Source organism: Nicotiana sylvestris, chromosome 7 (genome assembly GCF_000393655.2).
Source record: "Nicotiana sylvestris chromosome 7, ASM39365v2, whole genome shotgun sequence".
NCBI classification, from domain to species: Eukaryota; Viridiplantae; Streptophyta; class Magnoliopsida; order Solanales; family Solanaceae; genus Nicotiana; species Nicotiana sylvestris.
Window position 1 is genome coordinate 62,391,961 of NC_091063.1, and position 21,528 is coordinate 62,413,488.

Genomic DNA, 21,528 nt, shown 5'->3' on the forward strand with positions numbered 1-21,528 from the left:
TTATTTTTGCATGGGCTTCGTTCCCCTAGCATATTTTGACTCCGTGATTCTGATTTTGGATAGATTCGACGTGAGTTGAGGCCGATTCGAGGGCAAAGGCGTCGTGGGCTATAGTTTGGACCGGATCGAGGTGAGTAATGATTGCAAATATTGTCTTGAAGGTATGAAACCCCGGATTTCACATCGTTGTGCTATATTGAGGTGACGCACACGCTAGATGACGAGCATGGGGTCGTGCACCGTTGGGGATTGTGACTTAGTCCATCCCGAATGACTGTTTTATTGCGTATTTGATTGAAAACTATTTGATATCATCATGTTTTGGGCTGAATGACATATTTGGGCCTCGAGCCAACTATTTGGACCCTTAGGAGATATTTTATTGCTATTTTCTCACTGTTTTGATTTTATATCTGTACTCAGTCATGATATATTATATTGTTTTCATAACTCAGCCATGTTTACTCTGTTTTAAACACTTTAAATGATATTTTGGGCTGAGCATCATATTTTACTGTGCCCTAGTGGCTTTTAGAGATTTCTGACTGAGTAGGGGCCGAGAGCATGTGTTGTAAGGATACTTTTGGGTCGGGCTGCACGTCGCAGCACTGATACACTAATTTATGATTATGAGGCTGAGGGCTTGAGATTATGCGCCATGAGGTGGCTTGATATGAGGCCAGAGCCTATTCATTATGCCACGAGATGTCTTGATATTTCACTTTGGCCGTAAGGGGCCCCTCCCGGAGTCTGTACACCCCCAGTGAGCGCGCGTACCTAGTGTGATATGAGATATAGCACAAGGGACTGGTGTTGTTCCATGTTGTTGACCGAGGGGCTGATTATGTTGGTATTATGCCCGATGGGTGGTATTTATGTGTTTATCTCTTCTAACTGCCTATCATTTACTTATTTAACTGTTAAAAAGGTATTTCAAAGAAGCTTAAACTGAACTAAGGTGCTTCTATGAGATTTCACTGCTTTCGTGCACTTTACTGGTTTTGCTCTACCTCTGTATAGCATGTTGTTGTGTTTTTACGTGATTTCTTATCGCTCAGTCTTCATTTATTGTTATTACTCACTGAGTTGGAGTACTCACTTTACTCCCTGTACCCTATGAGCAGATTCAGGCGCTTCAGGTCCTGCTAGCGAGGGTTGATAGCTTCCAGCAGAGTTTCGGGGTTCACTAGGTAGCTGCTCGGCGTTCGCAGCCTAGTGTTCCTCCCTCTTATCATTATTTATTTCTCTTGTACTGGATTTTGTAATAGACGGTGTAGTTCCTTTTGCATATTCCTAGACTTGTGTTAGATGCTCATGACTAGTGACACCCCGATGCCGGGCAGTGTTGGTTTTTCCACAAATTATACTATTTTGTTGTTTCTTTTTGGGATCTAATTATGTTAATGACTTAAATTATGATATTTCAATTATTTAAGAATGAATTGAGTGTTGTGTTGGCTGGACTTGTCTTTACGAGAGGTGCCATCACGACCTTGTCCGGGTTTAGGGTCGTGACACTTAGGAACTGATACAAAATGATTGTTGTACGCGGTGAAATCAGAGGATTTGATTTCTCTCTCTCAAGTCATTTCGCAAGAATGCCTCGAGACCCCGAGGACAGGAAGCCACGGCCAAGTTCCTAACCTCGGGGCTCGTCAAGGCCCGACTCAGAGAAGACAGGGATCGAAGCCAGGATAGAGGGGGAAGCTCCCAAGGCACACGGTTGAGTCTGACAGGGCCGGCCTATCCAGAGCCTATGCTGAGACATCGCATCAGGCCATCCCATCTCCATACTTTGTAATTAATGCCCACGTACTTATAGCCAAGTTCCCCTCCTATATAAAGGGGACTCACCCTACCTTGTAAGGGACTGATGTTGCTCCATTTCTCCACAAGTGCAATAATATATATCTCTCTCTCTCTTTTCTTTCTAACTTGCTTGTTCTCATTGGCCCGAGGTTACCTTAATATCCATTGCCCTATTATTTGTTCTTCATTATATTACTTAATATTAGCCGTGAAGAGCCTTGTTTAATTATATCCTCAACTGTTTCCCATCCCCGATAGCTCGAGCTCGACCCCGACGTCGACCCCGAGGTCCCCCATCAACCAGACCTATACCCGGGCAGTAGGCCCTTCGGTTCAATTACTATCTCGTTTTAGCTTGAATTTCATCGTTAAACTTTATATTATTAGCATCAACTACTCTAACAACTAGCTGGGGAATAGATCACGTATTTTTAGAATCTCATTTACAAATTTAATTGTTGTTACCATTTTCACGGTAAACAGTTTGGCGCCCACCGTGGAGCTAAAAATAATAGTGATTATTTTCTTGCTGGTTTCATTGCACAAATGCACATTATCTTTTACACCTTTTCTTGTCAAAGATCTCTTGATTTCAGGTCAAAATGTCTGGCTCGGTAAACAGAGTCGAGAACAGCTACCCCAAAAATTGCGACGGAAATGGTGAGGTTGTTCCAGTGGTTGGCACGACACCGCGGGACACTGATAACGCATCTGGGCCAATTCCAGCGGATGCATTTTCGCGAGGCGCGCAGCAGGTTGACGGGGCCTCGCACACCGATGGGAGCGTTCAGCATATCGACCAATAGGAAGCCCAACAAACCCCGGCTCGGGAAACACAGGAAGTTAGTCTTCATGATATTTTTGAAATATTGCAGGCACAGTAGTTGGCTATCGCTCAATTGCAGAGCCACCCGGAGACTCCCGGCACAGTAGTGCCGGAAACAGCTCCCTACGCCGAATGAATACCCGAAAGATCAAGCAACAACGGATCGATAACAGACCCTGCCATAACAAAGACGCTTGAGGATCTCTCCAAAAGAATCGAGTCAGGTTTGTAGAGGTTCATGCAAAAGTTATCTCCCGAGGAAGCGGTCCCGGAACCCACTTCACAAAAATCTAGAATGTCGGAACTCCCTAGGTGCGACAGGACCTCGGATCGCGACGAGCGCGCTGCCGCTTACGCGTGCGCGGGTAAAGGCAGCGACCTTCAAGATGATGAGTTCAACTTCGTCTCATTGGAGAAGTTCAGGGAGACACTCTCGAAGGAACCCGTGATGTGGCACCGCGGCCTAGCGCTTGACCTCACAAACTCGCTTACCGTACCAGCATATTCCTCCGTAAAAGCACATGCCGATGCCATAGAAGCAGTAACAAGAGAGCCCGACACATCTGAGGCCGAACAAAGAAAGAATGAAATACCACGGAAAGTCGCGCCTCATTCCCTGATAGGACGAATGAGATCGCTCCCGGTTTCGGATGACTGGGAAACACAGGCCTTCGCTCGAAGCTTAAACGAAGCATGCCCAATGATCCCGTAAAGACAAGTCCAGCCGACATAATCCACGACAACCGGGAACAATCCGAGGACTCATAAAATGGAAAGTGATAATGTTCGTTGTTAGGGAAAAATGGGTCCAGGGAAATATTCCGGAGGATACCCTTACATCCAGGGAAAAGGGCACTGAGACTCTGCCTTGGCGTCACACTGACGCATTGGTAACCCTCTCCCTCATTTAATTTATCTTAACTAAAACATGTGTTCATGAATTCAGGTGATTCGGTCACGTACAACAACGATGTCGGACCAAAGTCAATGGGGCGATCCGGACTAACGGACCAAATCGCTCCCGCATCCCAAATCCCTGGCGAATTCCAAACGACAGTCGCCACAAAGACCATTCTCTTGATACAGCCCATCAGCGCCTTCTCTGATGGTACAGAGCTCGGCATCCTGGCCCGGGAACAGCGTCGGCCCCATTTCGCCAAAAGAATGAGATCCCTCGCAAAGGGCGGAACTAAAATAAGTCAACAGAAAGTAATACGTGATGAGAGGAAATTCTTCACCATATGGCACATCGCCGGCATCAATGCCCCCACCCTCAGAAGGATCAAAGGTTAAGCAAACCACATCTTCGGCCAAGCCTGATAAGACACAATGGAGGGCTGTATCGGGGCTCACACCTCGAAAGGGTAGGAACGTACAAAATCTCAAAACGTCGCCCACGCGTCCCGCGGTGAGGAAGAACTACTTTATTCCCTTGTTATTGTTTCACTAACCTATATGCAGACAGCTGGCCAGGACATTCGAAAGTTCTAACTCTACCCAGAGATCCCTAGGCCTTAAAAAAGGGCATGTCATGCTCTTTCCCCTCAATCAGGCTTCCGCCCCGAAGAGGGCCTCATCAGCAAGATTATTAGCAGAGCAACGTACCCCCCAGAGGAGGATCCGATAAGGTCGTAGGCCTTCTCCTACAGTCCAATAGTCTTCTAAGGGCACCGTCCCCTCGGGAGGACCGGGAAACGGTAGACTATGACCCAATCGAGAATTATGTACCGGATCGAATGGTCCGAGGAGCCGCGCCCGCGCGGGCCGAGCTCACGACAATGAAACAATATATGTTTACACCAAGCAATAAAAGGATATCTTTTCAGCATCTTATTCTCCAAACAAGGAAATCTCAAGTATACTCCCGGCAGGGACCTCTCTAAGAAATAGCATCAGCAATTCAGCACCCACACAACCCCAGGGTCGGAACTTCGGGCTCATAAAGCCCCTATAAGGCAACTCCGAGCTCATGAAAAGCGGTCTTCAAGCTTAAACAAATTCGATGACTCGGAGACTGTCATTCATTGACAATCGCCATACACTGGGAAACCCGAAATCGTAAGACCCCTAGAGGGCAGACTCAGCGTAACCAGATCTATTCTACAAAACAACAAAAACTGTAAGACCTCAACAGGCATGACAAACTATAAGACCTCAACAGGTATAAAAATCCCAAAGTTCAGGCTATACGTCGCATTTGTAAGAGTCCCGAAAGGGCATACCCTCGGTGTAGACGCCTGAACTATCACACGGGATTGAAAATAACTCCGGCCAAACACATATGACTACGGTCAAAACGACTGATACAGCCAAACTAACACGACTCGGGGACGCCCGATCGTTGCTAAACAAAAATCGCGGGCCACTACTTCGAATATATTTCTGAAAGAACCGGTTAAAATAGGTTTCCCTCAACAGGCAAAAAAATGAGCTTCGACCACATCGACTCCAAATCGCAAGACGTCGATCTACTCGATCTACGAACTATGAACCTTCTGAGGTGCTCAAAACATCGCCTATATCGACTTGAAATCGAGGTTTTTCGAAACCAACGACGGGTCAGGCAAAACTATTTCAAAAGACCTTAATGAGCGGAAAACAGAGCCTACAAAAAGCCTACGGGCAAAAACAGCGTAATAACCATTGTCGCCAGCAAAACAATCCTACGGGTCGCACATTGAAAGGTCTCTATGACCAAACAGTGTAAGAGCCATTGTCGCCAGCTTAAAATTTGACAACTTGAGGATTAAAATGAGCTCGAATCGTAACCCGATTCAGAGACCGGATCCAAAATAGTTAACTTTGCAAGCCTCCGAGCCACATATTAAAAGGTCTCAACGACCAAAACAGCGTAAGAGGCACTATCGCTGGTCTGAAAATTGAACGAACTTAAGGGTCAATTAATGCTCGAGTCGCAACGCGACTCTGAGATTGGACCCAAAATAGTTAAACTACAACATGCCTAAGGGCACGGCATAAATGCCACTATCGCTAGCCGAGTGAGCCTCCAGGCCATCCACCTGTAAGGTCACTTCGACCCGAAGCACAAAAGGCCATCATCGTCCGCCCATGCAGGCAGAAAACAACTTGAGGGTTAATTGAAGCTCGAATCGCAATGCGACTCGGAGACTAGACCCAAAATAGTCGAAATGAAAAATGCCCAAGGGCAAGAAATAAGAAAAACTACTACCTGCCCGTACGGGCATAGAAGATTTAAAGGCAGGCAAGGGCATAGAAGATTTAAAGGTTTCACACCTCCTTTTTTACCGCACCCCCCGTAAAGGGGTATATAAGGGGAGTTTTTTTAAACTTAAAGTGATAATCGAAACAGGATTATTTATTTATTAAATTCAGAGTCTCCACTTGGGAGATTTGTGGTGTCCCAAGTCACCGGTTCGAATCCCGAATCGAGGAAAAGATTGACTCTGTTTAACAGTCCCCAAACCAGAAATCCGGGTAAGGAATTTTGTTAACCCGGGAGAAGGTGTTAGGCATTCCCGAGTTCCGTGGTTCTAGCATGGCCGCTCAACTGTTATATTTGACTTAATTAACTGATTTTAAAACATTTTAAACCTATGTGCAAATTTTAATTTTAATCGCTTTTATTCATTTTTTAGAGAAAATTGCAACGCTGCTAAAACACGTCTTGAACCACGTCACATAAATGCACCCGCAGTCTTCGACATATTTTAACATTGTTGAGATTTGGATTTTGGTCACATAAATGCGCACCCGAATTTAGGAAGGTAAAGTTATTAAATGACACGCCTAAAGCAACTACGCGTTAGCAACTTTGCGAGGGCCATGGAATTTTGTTAATGTCTCGCCTCGAACTCTAAGGTTAAGTTAAAACTAATTAAAACGAGGGCCACGTAATTGTCATTTTTGGCTTGGCATGGCACACCTCAATTCTAAATTAAAAGGATTAATTCAACTACATTCAGAGGGCCATAACTGACTATGTTATTGGTACTTCCTTTAATTGGTGACTTATTTCGCTAAAGTTAAGTCAAAAGACCAGCCCAGCACAACGATTATGTGGCCCAATTGACGAAGCCTAGTTTGAACAACCATTGATGCAGGCCTAATACATGAAGAGACTGAGCTCCAGGTGAAGCCCAGTCCAGCGACCACGCTATTTTAACAAAAGGAGACTAACACAATCGGGCCAAAACTTGGTAGCCCAATATGCCATGGCCGGGGAACTGGCTATTTTTTAATGGTTTGGGCCAGACCTCGATAGTAGGCCCAATTCAAGAATATTACAATTGAAAGACAAGGGCCCAGGATCGAGCCCTTGGAGGAGTCAATCTAATAGGGCAAATATGCTGATCCACAAATCCTTTCAAACAAAAAATTAAAACTCAATTTGATACTGAATAATGTGCAGCTTTAAACTACAAAAAAAACTCGAGCTACCTTTAAATACCAAATAGGGAAGCAAAACTTAGCAAATCCTAAGAAGTTAACCACTAAACAGCTATGACTGATTACTTCTTAAGTCATTGCAACAATTACTAACATTAAACTAACAACCATTTCAAACCATTTTGAGTCCAAACATATTCATGTGATAATCATTGAATTACTCACAACTTGACAGCCATTAAAACACTAACAGGATGAAATCCTTACACTTAAGCAATTGATTAAGTACCCCAAAGGATTTAATCAAACACCCAAGGTTAAAACCTTAATGATCTACAGCAAGGAACGACCCCAGAATTATTTTTCATGACAGTAAAGCAAAAGAAATAAAGCTGAACAACTGAAATTTATAGTTTAACTATTTGTGCAAACTCAAATTCACTCCTATTTTCAGGCATATGTTCGTGATACCATGAACACGCATGACTTCAATCACAGATTCATCCTACATCAGGCTAAATAATGTTAAACAGTCCTAAAGTTCACCATTCACAGTACTGTCCTATTTATACACACCATAATAATAAATTGATCATTACACTAATTGAACACTTTGAAGACTAAACATTACAAACATATTGAAGCTTAGACAACAGGAATAGGATTCATTTCATTTCATTTTCAAATTCCAATTCCAGACTTCAAATTCATCTAAATGATATCCACAAGGCTGAATAATACCTGGAGATTGAAATGGAAAAGCAAACGGGAAGGGTCAGCAGAATAACAGCAAAAATGGAGCAGGAACAACATAACCAAGATTCAGTTCCATATCTCCAACTTCAAATTAAAACAGCGTCCCAAACACAAATTGAGCTCAAAATCTGCCTTCTAACACCAAACTAATCAGCTTCAAACCATTGAATCAAAGGAACTCAAAACTTTGGAAATTAGAAGAAAAGAACCAATGAAACAGTATTTTTCAAAGATTTTCAGCTATTTTTTTTTGCTATTTGCAGAATTTTCTTCTCTTAGGTCTCTTAGAAGGCAAGAAAAGGTGCCTTTATAGGCAAGGAAAGCAGGGCAGGCTAAACAATTCAGTTTTGCATTTTGCCCCTTTTCCAATTTTTCGTTTTTGCCTAGATAACCTTAATTAGAAATCTGAAAATCAAGTTAAACCCCCACCCAGCTTCCTAGAAGCTTCTCAGTTGGTTACAAAGAGATTCCCTACTTAAACTACCCACCTTACCCCCGAAAGACCCTGAAATTACCCCTTAAGCCTAAATCATTTTACCCTTCAACTCTTGGGTCAAATTGACCCAAACAACAATCTCAAATCAGTTTTGCAAAACTTGCCCTATTCCCCTTCCCGGGCCTCTGTCCCAATCAAAATCAGAACAAAAATAATGGGCTGAATGGGGTTGCCCAGAACTGGACAACTTTTCAAAATGGAACCCAAAACAAACGAGACAGAATTAAAACTAAACATGAATCGCAACTAACATGCTTTCCCTAATCACGCAAAGCAGAACACTACTTAGAATGACAAATAATGACAAAGAAAAGGTGAAGCAGAAAGAGATGAGGTCGGAGAGAAGGACCCAACGAACAAAAAACGAAGTAAATGAAAGATGATACCTACTGCAAACCGCAACGAACATGGCTTGAAAATAAATTCTGAAGATTCGAATTTGAGCCGAAATTGGCCTCAATCGCATGTTCTTGTTAAGAGCAACCGAGCAAGGCCAATTTCGACTCCAAATCACCTCGTCAAACTGGAAAACACTCGAGTGATTTTGTTTTCCTATCTGCCTTCCTAGACCTGAAATTTGTCTTTGTTGGTGATGAATTGAGGGAATATGGTGATGGATTAGGGGTCAGGGGTGAGTGAGGGTTGTATGGTGTAATTTTGGGTGGTGGTTGGAGCTCTTCTGTGGTGAAAATGGCGGAACTAGGGTTCAAGGGTGAGAGGTCTCTTAGGGAGGGGGCTTCTGGAAGAGACGATTGAAAAGGGGGGTAGGGATTTTCGGACAATTAAATAGAGACAACCCTATCAGCTCCAGGCCGTCAGATTAGAGGACATCAACGGCTGAGATTAGATTCCACTTAGTCAAACGGGTCATTTTATTATCAGGGGAAACGGATCGGGTGAGGGTGGATTGGGCCTGATTTAATGGGTTTGGGGGAGGAGTCCGTTTGGGCTGAGTGTTTCAAACTTCCAATCAGAGATGGCCCAAGACCTAATTTCTTCATTTCCCATTAATTCTTTTTAGTTCCCGTTCTTTCTCTTTTCTTTTTCTTTTTTTTTCTCTGAAAATTAAAACTAAAAATACTAAATTAAATTAAAAACCAAACTAACTCATAAAAAAAACTAACTAATCCTAAATAAGTAACACCATTAATAAATTAAAGAAAACAAACTACTCGAAAATCAAAAATTAAAATTAAAGAGTGCAAAATGACTATTTTGTGATTTTCCTTTTTATAAAACAACTTAATTACTAAACAATTCTTAAAATGCAAAATTAACTCCTAAATGCACATGCAATACATTTTTTTTGTATTTTTTCACTAATTAAAATGCACAAACAAAAATGCAAACAATTAACAGAAAATCCACAAAATTGCAAACATTGTAAGAAATTATTTTGTTTTGAATTTATGGGAGTAATTCATATAGGGCAAAAATTACGTGCTCACAAAAGGCAGGCAACCTTGAGTCAAGACCTGAATCAGAGACTGGGCCTAAACAACTGGGCAAAACACGAAGGTCGCGACGCCTACTCTCGTTAATAATCACACTTAAAAGCTTCCAGGCCTGCCCGATAAATTCCGGACCGACAAGGATCCCGCCAAACTCCGAAACCAGCCCGCCTGGTCAAAAGCAATAAAGAAAGAGATGTAGAAGAAATAAAGCTTCAAGTCTCCTATTATCATACATACACAAAAAACGGGCACTCCCCATCTACAAATATGTTATACAAGTATCAAATACAAAGCGGGAAAACAGCGAAATCTACATTTCGCTCCAAAGGGCTACAGCTTGCTGGATTCGCTCTTCGTGTCGTCAGTAAGACGTGACCACGCGTCACGCTCGTCCACCCTTGCTCGAGCCCATTCCTTCGAGAGAACGAAGCCCCTTGCACTGATCTCCTCAAGTATCTCTCTTCGGGATCTGTAACAAACATATTCCTCGATCCTCTTCTCCCGCTCGAGGGCTCGCTTCAGCTCAGCTTGGGCATCAGCAGCGTCCTTCATGCGAATCGTCATCTCCTGATCAGCCTTGGTTTGGCTTAGTGCCACTTCAGCCCCGGGCGTCAATTATCTCAGCCCTGATCTTCGAGAGATCAGATTCAAGTTTCTCGATCATATCCGCTTGAACTTTGGCATTGTCACGAGCCAAGTCGGAGTTGGGCTTAGAAGGCAGGGACCTTGGCCGAGGCGACTGTCTCCTCTAATGATTGAGCTTGCACCTGAACCCTTAGCTCTCCACAAACAGTCCTGACGCGGCCAATGTCGCCCTTGAGGTACTCCAAGGCCTCCGTCTTTTTCTGCAGCTAATATAACAAAAAGGGCGTTAACCTTAAGGTCCAAAGGGAGCAAAGCACGAGCTGCAAAAAGTTACTTTCTCTATCAAATATCTTTCGTAATTCGAGCTCTGGTATGCCTCATATCGCAAATGCAGAAACTCAACCTCCTTCTCCTCACTAAGGAGCCTAAGGGACTCGCCCTCATCCAGAATTTTCTGAAGCCTGGCCCCTTGACTGAGCAGCTCAGACATAAACCTATCACAGGCCTACACAAGAAAAGCTCAATAAAGGGAGGAGGACGCGAAATATAGGAAATATGCGCCTAAACTCACCACGGAGTGAAGCCGGCGGACTTCCTCGAAGCCAGAACACAATCCTGATGATCCCGCCTTTTCGGCCCCAGGAGAACCAACCTCGGGCAGAGCATATTCACTCGATGGAACCGCCGCCTAGGAATCTGATACTCCGGGAACAGCAGACCCGGACTATGCCCTCTTCTCAAACATATGGACCCGTCTAGCACTGCTAAAAGCTCCATCACACCGCGGGAGCCGATCCCTCTTATCGCCATCGTCCTTCGACTCGGAGGCCGACGACTCATTCCCCTCTTTGGAAGAGCACTGCGTCATCCCAAAGAACCGCCTGATACCTGCAAATGGCAAAGCCAGTGCAAAATAAAGGAGGGAAATGTTACCTCAAATATACGAAGGCAAAGGCAGTGTACGCACATACCTTGGTATTTCACTCCCCATCTGGCACGAAATACAGCTCTCCACCGACGCTCATCGCAGGTCGAATAGGTCACCAGCCTCCGGACCTAGTCGGGCAGGTCAAGGACTTTGCCCGGCGTCTATGAAGTTGCTGTAACAAGGGAGAAAACACTATTATTCAACTAATTTTTGCTATAGGCAAAATCTGAAAAAGCACCAGACGCTCCGCTTATGTGCATAATTCCACCCTTCGGGAAATGGCAAAAGCTCCACGGGGATAATATCGACCATCCGGACCTGAATAAACCAATCGGCCCACTCTCGATCCCCGTCCTCTTCGTCGTCAACTACAAAGGGCGTGGACGAACAACATCTCAGGGTTAGGAGGCCTGGTGATGAAAGGGCTAGTATAGCCTGACGAGGTAGTTAAGCGTGAATTCAAGCCCAGCCTTCTCTGCAAAGAACCTCATCATCAGCACCACCCGCCAAAATGACGGATGTATCTGCACCAAAGTAACCCGATACTTCAAGCAAAAATCAAGCACAACCCTATCAAGGGGACCAAATGCTAAAGGATATAGGTATATGCTCAAGAATCCATCAGTAGAGTCCATAATACTCTCATCCGGGGAAAGCACCTGCAGCGCTATCCCCTCGCTCCATCCACAGTATTTTCTCACCATCTCCAGATGTTCCCCTCTTATCGAAGACGCCGTCTTTAGAGCGAACTCCCGCGGTTCCCGAGTGCCGGGAGCAGCACTCCCCACTCTCTGTTGGGTCGGCCCCAAAGTGGCTGCCATGACTATGGTAAAACTAATAGATCAGAGCAAGGGCGTGCGCCAACACTTTTGCACCTCAAGGAAAGAAGAACCTTATGCCAAAGCGAAAGGGCAGCTATCTAAAAATAGTGAGGTCTTGCGAAGAAGCCGAAGCCGCTCCACATATATGCGAGAAGCAGCCACTAACTCTCCTACCCGGAGCGAGCCCCAGGAAATCACAGCCTCGATGCAGATCGACAGGGTGATACCCGATCCCGAAAGCATCCTTCAACGAGAAGCCAAGACTCGAGGAATCATCTGTATTATCTCCAATCTCGAGGTAGCACTCTACCTCGAGGATCCCCACCAAAAAGAAGTCGGACTTCAGGAAGCTTTCAATGTCATCACTCGATGCGAGGCAGTACCTAATCTCATGGTTCCCTTTCTAAAAAGAGGAATAAGCACAGGAAGCTCCGATCACGAAAGCTCCACGAAGGACCGAGGTAGCGCCTGAGTACAAGCAACTCCTCAGTAGAAGTTTATCTTATACGTTTTGAGAAGGCTATCTGCAGCAAGATCAAAAGGGGCCCTCAAGTACCCAAAGCTAACCTTCATTCAGGATAACATCATCGAAGGCCCCGAAATTCGGCATATTATCTCCATACAACTCAGAAGGCCCCGATAGCCTAAGCCTATCATATCAATTCAGGATTGGTCCAAGGTTCGACGATGGGTTCGGAAGAGAGCCGTGTCGATCGGCAGAGGATCGGAAAGAACGCTTGCACCCAAGTCAGATATCAGCGGTCAACAATAAAAGAAGACATTCAAAAGGCCTCGAAGGGCATGAGAGCATACAGAAATAAGGCAAAGATTGAAAGCAGAAGTCAATAGAATATATTCATATTCATAAAAATACGTGTACAAACAGCCCTCGAGGGGTCATTACATACAATTACAAAGTCCTACGGAGGATCTCTATGCATAAAGGAAGAAACAAAGGGATGCACATGCGAAGTAAAAGCCCGAAGACCGGTCCACCTTCGAAGGTCCGCAACATGTGCCTCTGGACGCACGTCCTCAAAAGTTTCATCCCAGCCTTCCACACTGATATCCCCAAGGGGTAAGGCGAGTGGCAGGAAGGGATGAAAAAACGCCATAGCTATCTAAAGCTCGAGGACCCTCGTTGGCCAAGAGAATCTCGAAGAGACAGCGGACCGAACAAGCCTTGGTCCCACTTGCACGACTACGTAGAATCCACTTCTTGGAACATTTAGCCGTGCAATCCCCCAACTCGGGGCAGAGCACCACGTCAAGCTGGGGTATGAAGGTGAGCAGCGGTGTGTAATCCGAGCCCCCTTTTGAGCAGCGGTATGTAATCCGAAGAGCTTCCTGCGAATAAGGAAAGACGGCCTTTATATGTCACCATCTCGAGCCAACAGCAGCAGCAAAGACAAGAATGTCAACGACCACAGTAGTAACGGGACAGCATGATTATGCTCGACAAAAGGAAGCCCCGGCAGAGGGCCGCAACACGATCTGTGGAAGATCCGCCAAGTGGGCTTGAGGCCATGATCCCCAAGCATGATGTGCAAGGATAGAAGAAGATGATAAGAAGGAATGGGCAAATAAGCCAACAAAAGCACTGGGATAGGAAAAACAACTCCAAAGCAACCTTATTTATAGGGGGTTACGACACAGTCGTCGAGGCTTTGAAAGATTGACCGACGGATGCAATTGATGCATCCTTGGAAAACCGAATCGGCGGCGGTACCTTCACCTTGGAGGGTGGGAATCGGGAGTGCATTGAATGAAGTCGAAAATACATAAGCTCGTGGATGCCCCGGTTATCACAAAGCTCGTGCCAGGAGTCATATCATCAGAATGACATCGCCGAAAAAAGCTCGAGGAGTCAAGCGTCAAAATCGTTTTCCATCACTTCGCTCTGGGAAATGCGGAGACTATCTGTACGCGGTGAAATTAGAGGATTTGATTTCTCGCTCTAAAGTCATTTGAATGCCTCGAGACCCCGAGGACAGGAAGCCACGGCCGAGTTCCCAATCTCGGGGCTCGTCAAGGCCCGACTCAGAGAAGATGGAGATCGAAGCCAGGACAGAGGGGGAACCTCCCAAGGCACACAGTTGAGTATGACATGGCCGGCCTATCCAGAGCCTATGCTGATGCATCGCATTAGGCCATCCCATCTCCATACTTTGTAATTAATGCCCACATACGTATAGCCGAGTTCCCCCTATATAAAGGGGACTCACCCTATCTTGTAAGGGACTGATGTTGCTCCATTTCTCCACAAGTGCAATAATCTCTCTCTCTCTCTTTTCTTTTTAACTTGTTTGTTCTCATTGGCCCGAGGTCACCTTAATATCCATTTCCCTCTTACTTGTTCTTCATTATATTACTTAATATTAGTTGTGAAGAGCCTTGTTTAATTATATCCTCAACTGTTATCCCATCCCCGATAGCTCGACCCCGACGTCGACCTCGAGGTCCCCCATCGACCAGACCTATACCCGAGCAGCAGGCCCTTCGGTTCAATTACTATCTCGTTTTATCTTGCATTTTGTCGTTAAACTTCATATTATTAGCATCAACTGCTCTAACAACTAGCTTGGAAATATATCACGTATTTTTAGAATCACATTTATAAATTTAATTGTTGTTACCATTTTCATGGTAAACAATCGTCGACGATATATTTGATACAATATAGTGCACAATATTATAAAAGATTGTGAGGATCAGACCTGTAGTCCAGGCACTTGGAGATGTCATGCCATTTAAATGTAAGGCATAACCTATATGACTCATTTGATTAAGTCTATATGAAGATCCCTGAAGGATTTAAAATGACTGAAGCATATAATTCAAACTCTCGAAAAATGTATTCGATCAAATTACAAAGATCTTTGTACGGTTTAAAGCAATTTGGGCGCGTGTGGTATAATCGCCTCGGTGAAAATTTGTTGAAAGAAGGTTAGATAAATGATATTATTTGTACATATATTTTTATAAAGTTTTGGCAAAATACATATGTTACCACCTGAACTATGGACCAAATCCCCCTTACACACTTTCTGACGGCAAAAATCATCTTACACATTCAACCTTTCAAAAGTGAGTCTAAGACACACCATTTTTTCCAGATGGCATACGCGTGTTTAACTAAAACATTGTGCGCATATAACCTCTAAAATTTTATTCAGACCCTTAATTAAATGCCACATGTCATAATTTGTTTACTTATATTTTTTCTTAATCTGATAGTAAAAAGAAACTAGAAAAGGGGAAACCAGATCTGGCTTTCTTTTTGTTCCTTGTCATCCCAGCTTAGATCCATCCTCCCACTTCCCCCCCACCCCTACACACAAAAAAAAAATCATAACCCCCCACCCATACACAAAAAAATTATTTTACATTTCTTCCCCAAATCACCTTCCGGCAAACTCTCACTACAACAAATTAAAGCCAATTTAAAGTGGTTTTTGCATTTGAAGTTATAATCCAGCTTGATATTATGTTTCTTCCCATGTATAAAAAGAATCATAACAAACATTTAAAGTATTTTCCTCTTCAATTGCTGTTGGATTTCTCGTTTTCAAATAAAGGTTTCTTTTTTTAAATGGGTGTGGAGAAAGGGGACTGTGGTATTTGTTGATTTGTTTTGAACATTAATGGTGATGGTGGTAGCTACAACGTTGGTGGCAGCTATGGCGGTAACAATAGTGATAAGGTGGTGATAATGAAGGAAGGAAAAATTATTTTAATTTTTGGTGGATTTTTTCTTGTTGTCGGCAGGGGATACTTTGTCGGAGAAGAGAAAGAGATGAGAGGGAGAAGATGGTTAAAGGGTGGAGTTGAAAATTTAAGTGTTTTATTCTTTGAAAAACAGTACTGACACGTGTCACGATTTTATTGGTGCGTGACATTACACATGTTCTACAAAACTGGTCAAGAAAAAAAATAGTGTGTATTAGATACACTTTTGAAAGGTTGAGTGTGTAAGATGATTTTTGCTGTCAGGAAGTGTGTAAAGGGGATTTGGTCCATAGATCAGGTGGTAACTTATGTATTTCGCTTAAAGAAAATGTCATCAAAATTTGTTATACTTATTATTTATGTTGATGGAATAAATCTTATTGGAACTCCAGAAGAGCTCCAAAAGGGTCTTAAAAATGCTTTTACATGGACAAAGTGTACCCATTAAGTACACCAATGGATATTCAATCATTTGAAGTGAATAAGGATCCGTTCTAACCTCTAGAAGAGGATGAGGAACTCCTTGGTCCTAAAATACTCTATCTCGGTGTAGATGGTGCACTTATTTATCTTGCTAATGCTAACAAAAGTGATGCAGATCGTATTGGTTATGCAGATGCAGGTTATTTATCCGATCCCCATAAAGCTCGATCTCAAACCGGCAAGCAGGGAGTGCATATGATTGAGATCAATGATTCATTCGAGAAACATGTGGGTTGGAATGTGATAAAAGACCCACAATATTATACGGAGACAATGTTTCATGCATAGCCCAATTAAAGTGAGGATTTATAAAAGGAGATGGAACGAAGAACATTTCACCAGAATTATTCTACACACATGATCTTCAGGAAAATTGTGACATTGATGTGCATCAAATTAGTTCAAGTGACAATCCAGCAGATTGTCTTTACCAACTTCAACTTTTGAGAATATGGTATACAAGATTGGAATGCGGAGACTCAAATATTTGAAATAAGGTTTCTTCAGGGGGAGTAAAATGTGCGTTGTACTCTTTTTTCCTTACTAAGGTTTTTCCCACAGGGTTTTCCTTATAAGGTTTTTAATGAGGCAACCAGCAATGCGTATTACTAAATATGTGTACTCTTTTTCCTTCACTGGATTTTTTTCACGGGGTTTTTTCTAGTAAGGTTTTAATGAGGTACATTATCTTTTAATGAACATCCAATGGGGAGTGCTATGAATATATTATATTATGGATGTTCATTTAGTACTCCGTTGTAAATAAGCTTCCTGAAGAAGCTTATCCATATGGGACTCCGCCGTAAATATGTTTATCTATTTAGTACTCTATTGAAAATAAGCCTCATGAAGAAGCTTATCACTTCGATACCCGGTTATGGATAAACATTATCCCCGGTAGAAGATTATTCATACCGGGTATAATAAGCTTATCCTTTCAATATTCGGTTATGGATAAACATTATTCCCGGCAGAAGATTATCCATACCGGGTATAATGAGCTTATCCTTTCAGTACTCCGTTATGGATAAACATTACCCTCATTAGAAAATTATCTATACCTGGTACAATGAGCTTATCCTTTCAGTACTCTGTTATGGATAAACATTACTCTCAGTAGAAAATTATCCATATCTGGTATAGTAGCAGCTTACACAACAGCTTCCTTTCTTCTATAAATAGAGAAAGTTTCAGTTCATTATGTACATCAGTTTGAATTCGAATAATATATCAGTTTTTCTATATACTTGTCTTTACTTTCCAGCCTTTATTTTATAACAAGTTTCAAGTTAAATGAATTTTATTTTCTGATATTAACAGGATAATTTTGAAAAATATAACATCTACTCCGCAACAAAAATGAGTGCAAATGCCAAAAGGGTGTCCACAACCTTTTCCACTTTGACACCTTAAAAAAGAAAAAGAAAAAGTAACTCACAAAAACACATGACTTAAGCAGTTTTCTGCTTTGTTGTTTACCTTTTTTTCTTTTTGGAGTAATATGACAACTTTATGGATCATGAATCTTACATTTCCAAAGTATCGAAAAGGATAAAGCAATAAATCATATGAAGCTTTTGGGCTGAATTTAGCATTTTCTCTTCTTTTTTCTTTCTCCTTTTTGTTCTTTTTCTTTGGTAGTTTCTTGTTGTCATTGAATGTAAGATTATTTAAGTCCTTGATTGCAGAGTCTTTTTGGTTTTCTTATATCTTCTTAAAAAATATTGGTAAGTACTCCCTCCGTTTCATATTAAATGAGGTAATTTGACTCGGCATCGAGTTTAAGAAAAAAGAAGAAGACTTTTGAAACTTGTGGTCTTAAAAGCTTAAGGGGCAAAAAAATTGTGGGGTCATGACATTTGTGTAGCTATAAAAGCTTCTCATTAAGGGTAAATGGGTAAAATGAAAGAGTTTAAAGTTGAACTATTTCCAAATTTAAAAATGTGTCATTTGTTTTGGAACGGACTAAAAAGGAAAGTACCTCACTTAATATGAAAAGGAGGGAGTATGAATTTAAAAAGCAATCTTAGGACCGTTTGTCCATAAAAAAATATCTTTTCTTTAAAAACATGTTTGTCCATGAAAATGTATAAATTTTTGAATAAATCTTGAAAATGAGTTTTTCAAAATCAAAAAGTTGTTTCACCAATTTTTTTTTCAAGTCTTTCGGATTTCTTTTCCCTATTCATAAAACTGTAATATTTTTTCAAGTGAAATGCATGTCCAAACATAATTTTAAACTTTAAAAACTATTTTTCAACGTAATTCCAAATACTACTTTGTTCAAAAAATCATATTTTTTATGTCCAAATGCCTACTTAGATCACGTTTGGCCATAGATTCTGACTACATTTTTTCAAATTTTTTTGAAAATATTTCTTTCACTAACAAAACATCAACTTTTCTTCAAATAAAATGTTTGTCCTTACACAATTTCAATTTCTAAAAATTATTTTCCAACACAACTTCATAAATCTTTTTTTCAAATTTCAATCAAATCTATGTATAAACGCTAGGTTAGTATCTACATAAATCTACACTGAAGTTTTTTTTTTACATGTTATCACTACTATTATAAAAAGAAAATGCCGTTCCTAGTCCATGTTTGGACAGCACAATAAGCCAAGAAATTGGGGACACAAATTTATTTGACACCATTTTCAGCAACTATGCAACAGTTTTCAGTTTAGGAGAATTTTTTTTATAAGTTAACCGGAAAAGACAAATTAAAGATTCACTTGAGTTCTACGTTTTTTTTCCCTCCTTATTTACAAACTATAATGTTTTTCCATGAATTAACTGCTTGTATAACACGGCCGAAAACATCTCTGGGGAAACTTATATTTACACCATCAAGCGTTAATTGACAAGAGTTTCAATTGATCTTGGCACATTTTCACAAGTAACCTTTAGCACTTAAATTTCACAGGATGCATTTAGATTAAATAGGTGTAAACTGGTATAATTGATTTTTGAAAAACATGTTATAGCTAGTATTCAGAAGCAACACGTAAAAATGTTGCGAAAAATCAATCTTTTCAAATAGCAGTTAACAAATGTGTTACAAAATTATTCCCCTAATGAATACTTTAATTATGCAACAAGTTTTGTAACAATAAATTTTGTCTATGGCAAAGGTTATTAGTGTAGAAACAGAGGATGTTTCTGTAATCAGAGAGTGAAAAATCAGCATAATATCCTAAACTAAAATTCCAAAATCAGCATTTTTAGCGCACATTAGATGCCACAGTTCTAGCCCAAAACTTGATCTGCTCTTTCATGTGATCTTCTGGTGAATAAGGTGGTTTTCTGATCTTGTCTAATTCTGATAAGCCAACAGGTTTCTTCTTGTTCTTCTCATTGTAGCCTGGAATTGTATTTGCCATTTTTGGGATTGAATCCTTCTTTTCATAGGTTAAGTCTAAGTTCTTAAAACCTTGCAAATCTTCAATCTCACTTGAACTATTTCTAGTCTTGCTTTTTTGCTCTTGTCTTCTCCTTGAATGCTGCCTTATGGTGCTTGATATGGTTGGACTTTTGGTTAGACCCTGCAACATGGTGACAAATTAATGTGGTTGAACTAATAATATACCACGAAAACAAATACCATTAAGGGCTTATTTGGTACGAGGATAAGGGATAATTAATCCTGGGATTAAATTTGAGGTCTATTTATCCGACGTTTGGTTGGGATAAAATCAGGGTATAACTAATCCATAGTAGTATTTTTTTTATCCCTATGGGAGGGTGGGATAACTAAATCCGGGATAACTGGTTTTCCAACCAAACAATCCCTAAGGGTTTAAACCAATGGTGGATTCAGAATTTAAACTTAACGAGTTAAACTTTAAGGAATAACATCAACTCATTGTATTTTTGAGATTACGAGTTCAGATTTTAATATTAGTTGAAATTTAGTGTATTTTACATATATATTCAAATTATGTGTCGAATATACTGAGTTCAATTGAATTCATTAGTCATATAATTCATCCTCCTCAGGTAAAAACCATATTAAAAGCTACTTGGAAACAATTAGATCTAAGAAAAAATCACGTAAGTTGGAAATTTAAATACCTTTGAAGTATGTTTAGGAGGCAAGACTCGTGCATGGTTTAAAGATGCTTGTCTTATCAACTTTCCCATAGAAAAATCATTTTCCTCATCATGAATTTCTTCCCTTTCTGCAAAAACTGGCAAAGAAGGTGCCCTCTGCAGACTGCTCTGTGGTGCTTTTGGTAAATTAATCTGTGAACTTTGTTTTGGATGTGAGACTTTTACATGGTTTATAGATGCTTGTCTAATCAACTTTCCCATAGAAAAATCACTTTCTTCATCTTGGATTTCATCTTTGTAGTCTACAAAAACTGGCAAAGAAGGTGTCCTCTCCAAATTACTACTCTGTGATGCTCTTTGTAATTTTGGATTACTTCTTCTTGAATCAAGATTTAATTTTTCCCCTTGTGGGAGTTTCTGAAGTGAAGAAAATGTTTCTTCTAAAGATTTTCCAGCTAACATATCTTGAGTATTTTTAGAGGAAGGACAAGGATCAGAATAACATCTCAACATTCTTGATTTTCTATCAAGCAAATTACCAAAAAACCAACTTTCCTCAAGAAGTAATCCGGGTTCCATTTGGTCATCTTGAGTGGTTTTAGGAGAAGATGGAATAGAGGTATCATCAAACAAATCCATGGCTACAAAACAAAGTTAAAATTTTCTTGTCCTCACAAAAATAAGCTGGAGTCCCACATGGGATTCTTGGGGTGTCTTTTTATACTTTATTTATAGGAAAAAAGCTGTCAAATGGGGCTGATTAGAGAGGCCATGTTGTGGGATTGGATGTCATGTGCTCATAAAACAGTTGCGTATTTATTCAATATAATGTGGACACAAAGACTATGAAAAAAAAAAGACAGAGATATGTGTAAATGTTTTATGTGAGAGAGAGGAAGAAAAAGACATGAAATTAAGAAATTGATGTGTGTGAGAGAGAAAGGAGAAATTAAAGGGAGGTGTATGCATTTAATTGGAACAAAAAAGGAAATATGGGGAGGTATTTGAAGGCAAACACTTAGCTCATGCCAGCACATACCATGTGATGGAACCTGTATTTTTGTTTGATTACAGCATCAACAAAATATTTGTTTTCTTTCTCATAATGTAACAGCTAAGTTTACTAATAATATATTTAGTTGGACAACCCAAGAAAGAATAAGTCTTACCTGATTGCATTTTTTTGACGTTTATTTAAGAGACCTTATAATTTATTC

The 21,528-nt window shown here is 41.0% G+C and overlaps 1 protein-coding gene across 1 annotated transcript; it reads right to left on the bottom strand.

Moving 5' to 3' along the window:
• Positions 1–19,251: 19,251 nt before the first annotated feature.
• Positions 19,252–21,083, bottom strand: LOC104229676 (uncharacterized). The gene is made up of 2 exons (XM_009782355.2): positions 20,333–21,083; positions 19,252–19,803 (listed from the first exon to the last, which is right to left on the bottom strand). The coding sequence occupies exons 1-2, from the start codon at positions 20,948–20,950 to the stop codon at positions 19,483–19,485; spliced, it is 939 nt and encodes a 312-aa protein (XP_009780657.1). The 5' UTR covers positions 20,951–21,083; the 3' UTR covers positions 19,252–19,482.
• Positions 21,084–21,528: the final 445 nt, after the last annotated feature.

Bases quoted from the DNA above. Each gene is read 5' to 3' on its own strand.
- LOC104229676 (XM_009782355.2), bottom strand. From the start codon at position 20,950: ATGGATTTGTTTGATGATACCTCTATTCCATCTTCTCCTAAAACCACT. The intron at 19,804-20,332 runs GTATTTAAATTT...ACCATGTTGCAG, and splicing joins CTCCTAAACATACTTCAAAG to GGTCTAACCAAAAGTCCAAC.